Genomic DNA, 2451 nt, shown 5'->3' on the forward strand with positions numbered 1-2451 from the left:
CCGGAGGAAGGTCACCGTCCGCGAGCTCGGCGGGTGCATGGGCCCCATCTGGCGCAGCTACTGCGGGGACTGCCGCGCTCTCCTGGTGGGTCTTCGCAGCCCTCGAGCCCTCTAGGGGCCGCCTGCGTCCCGCACCTCCCGGCCCGCCCGCCTCGCGTGACTGCAGCAGGCGACGACGCCCGTCAGGGTCACGGCCCGCTGGTTCTGCACGCTGGTGTCGGAGCGGGACTTGCGGGGGCAGCGTGCGTTCTCGGCCGAGACCGCCGGGCTCCGCGATGCCCTGCTCCCCGGGAGCGTCTTCCGTCTCTGTCTGGTTTCTGATCCCCGACCAGGCCCCTGCCCCACATTCCAGGATGGAGAACTGGCGGCCACGGGAGTACAGAGGCTCCCATGTAGGAGAAAACAAATGCGTGACATCGGGTCACCCTCTAAACTCCTTTATGCTGCTGCCTGTTTCCACAGCCCTTTGTTAAAGTCATTTTGCTCTTCCTAAAGGCGGGTCTGTAACACGCAGGGAACGTGATTTGGTGAGGACTGTCCTTCATTGCTGCTGACGTCTTTTTCTTTCGCAGTTCATGATCGATGCCTCTAACCCCACCCAGCTCTCTGCATCCTGCGTGCAGCTCTTGGGTCTCCTCTCTGCAGAACAACTCTCAGAAGCATCGGTCCTGATACTCTTCAATAAAATGTATGGGTCTATGAGCCAAGGGGGAGCACGGGGGTAAGGGGTCCCAGGGAGGAGCATTGTTCCTTAGGGAACAGGTGCAGCCGGGGGTCAGGGGCAGGTCTGTGGTAACCACCACCCTAATGGTAACTTCTTTAACTACAGTGACTTACCCTGTTATATGACCATAGAGGAAATTAAGTCATTAATCAGGCTTCCAGACATCATTGCCTGCGCCAAACAGAACATCACCACGGCAGAAATCAGTGCCCGGGAAGGCACTGGCTTGGAGAGGGTATTGCGCTGGCTCGAGGACACAAAGAGAACCAACAGTTGACCCCAAGGCAGAGAAACGAGGCTGGCCCGCTCTGTGGAGTGGAGGCAGAGGATGGTGTTGCTGGGCCTCTGATGGTTTTTCTTATGGGGCAGAATGACCCAGCGTAGTACTAGATGGTAGAGTTTTGTGCTAAGTTGCAGTGATGGGTAAAGTGAGGCATCCAGAATGTGGAACCGCCTGATATCTGTGCTCTGAATGGAAAGACTGCTTCCAGGGCTGGGAGGAGGACAGGCCTGCAGGTGACTGTACATCCTGCTGCCATCCTGGGACAGTGCTATTGGGATTTGTTCCCCTCCCGCCACAAAACCCACTGGACTTTCCCCAAGATGTTTGGACTGCCACTGAGACCTGGTCTCCTGACTGCAGTATAAGTCCCAACCCACTTGAGTTTCTGCTTCCCTTACCGCGTGTCCCCCCGAGACAACCCTGTGAAGTGGACAGGGTGAGTCTGGCAGTAAGAACCAAACCCTGAGTTAGAAACAAGAGCCAGAATTTTCCTTGCTTTGTTTGTTCAGTAAATGTTTATTCCCTGAGGTGTCCACACAGCAAGTGGGGTCCCACAGGCTCAGATGAAGCATGGAAGGTGGTGGCCAGGGTTTCCCAGTGTCCTGTCGTTGCCTTTTGTCTCAGCTGAAGCAACTTGCAGAAAAACACTCATTGTGTTGGTGGGCGCATGCATCAGCGTTCTGGGCCTGCTGTAACAAATTCCACAGACTGGAGAGCTTAACACAGAAATTTGTTCTCACGGTTCTGGAGGCCAGAACTCCAAAGGCAAGGTGTCCGCAGGACTGGTTCCTTCCAGAGACTCTGAGCAGAGTCTGTGCGTTGCCTCCATCTCGTGGCTGGCGGCAGGCCTTGGTGTTGCTTGGCTTGTGGCCGCAGAAGTTCAATCCTGCCCTCATCTTCCCGTGCCCTTCTCTCCTTTTGTCTCTCTGTGTCCTCTTCTAAGGACATCTGTCGTTGGAAATCGAGGATGATTCTTAATTACATCTGCAAACACTCTTTTCTAAAGTCACCTTGTGTGTTTCAGGGGTTACACTTGGACATATCTTTTGCGAGCCACTGTTCAACCTACAATAATTAAATAAGAAACGCTCTGGTCCTGAGTATGGTTGTGAGTTTTCTAAAAATTTTCTAAAAATGGCTCTTCCTGTCTCAGCCAGCAGTTTAGGCTCCACCAGCCATGGGAGGAGCCCAGGCACTTGCTATCTCAGCACAAAACTGACGGAGCAGGAGGCCCAGGGCCTCAGCTTCTGGTCGTCCATTTTGCTGGGGGGGGTCTTTGTTCAGATGGAGGGTTGTAAGTGCTGCCCAGAAAAAGCTCTTGGCACACACTGCAGGGCAACACAGGCTTGGTCTCTTCACTTTCCAGTTGAAGGAGTGGACCCTGCAATGCTTCTCGTTGGGAGGGTTTGTCATTGGCTCTCAGCTGCACACAGCCTGTGCTGCT

At 54.6% G+C, this 2451-nt stretch overlaps 1 protein-coding gene across 1 annotated transcript in view; it reads left to right on the forward strand.

Annotated features, from left to right (window-relative positions):
* ARL16 (ADP-ribosylation factor-like 16) overlaps nt 1-2107 on the forward strand; it is a 4364-nt gene extending 2257 nt beyond the window's left edge. Inside the window, exons 2-4 of the mRNA XM_008568840.1 lie at nt 7-85; nt 573-688; nt 830-2107. Coding sequence (XP_008567062.1) covers nt 7-85; nt 573-688; nt 830-1001 — 367 coding nt within the window. The 3' untranslated portion in view covers nt 1002-2107. The remainder of the gene's footprint in view (nt 1-6; nt 86-572; nt 689-829) is intronic.
* The last annotated feature ends 344 nt before the right edge of the window (nt 2108-2451 follow it).

The sequence above is a fragment of the Galeopterus variegatus genome, unplaced genomic scaffold, assembly GCF_000696425.1.
Source record: "Galeopterus variegatus unplaced genomic scaffold, G_variegatus-3.0.2 Scaffold446, whole genome shotgun sequence".
NCBI classification, from domain to species: Eukaryota; Metazoa; Chordata; class Mammalia; order Dermoptera; family Cynocephalidae; genus Galeopterus; species Galeopterus variegatus.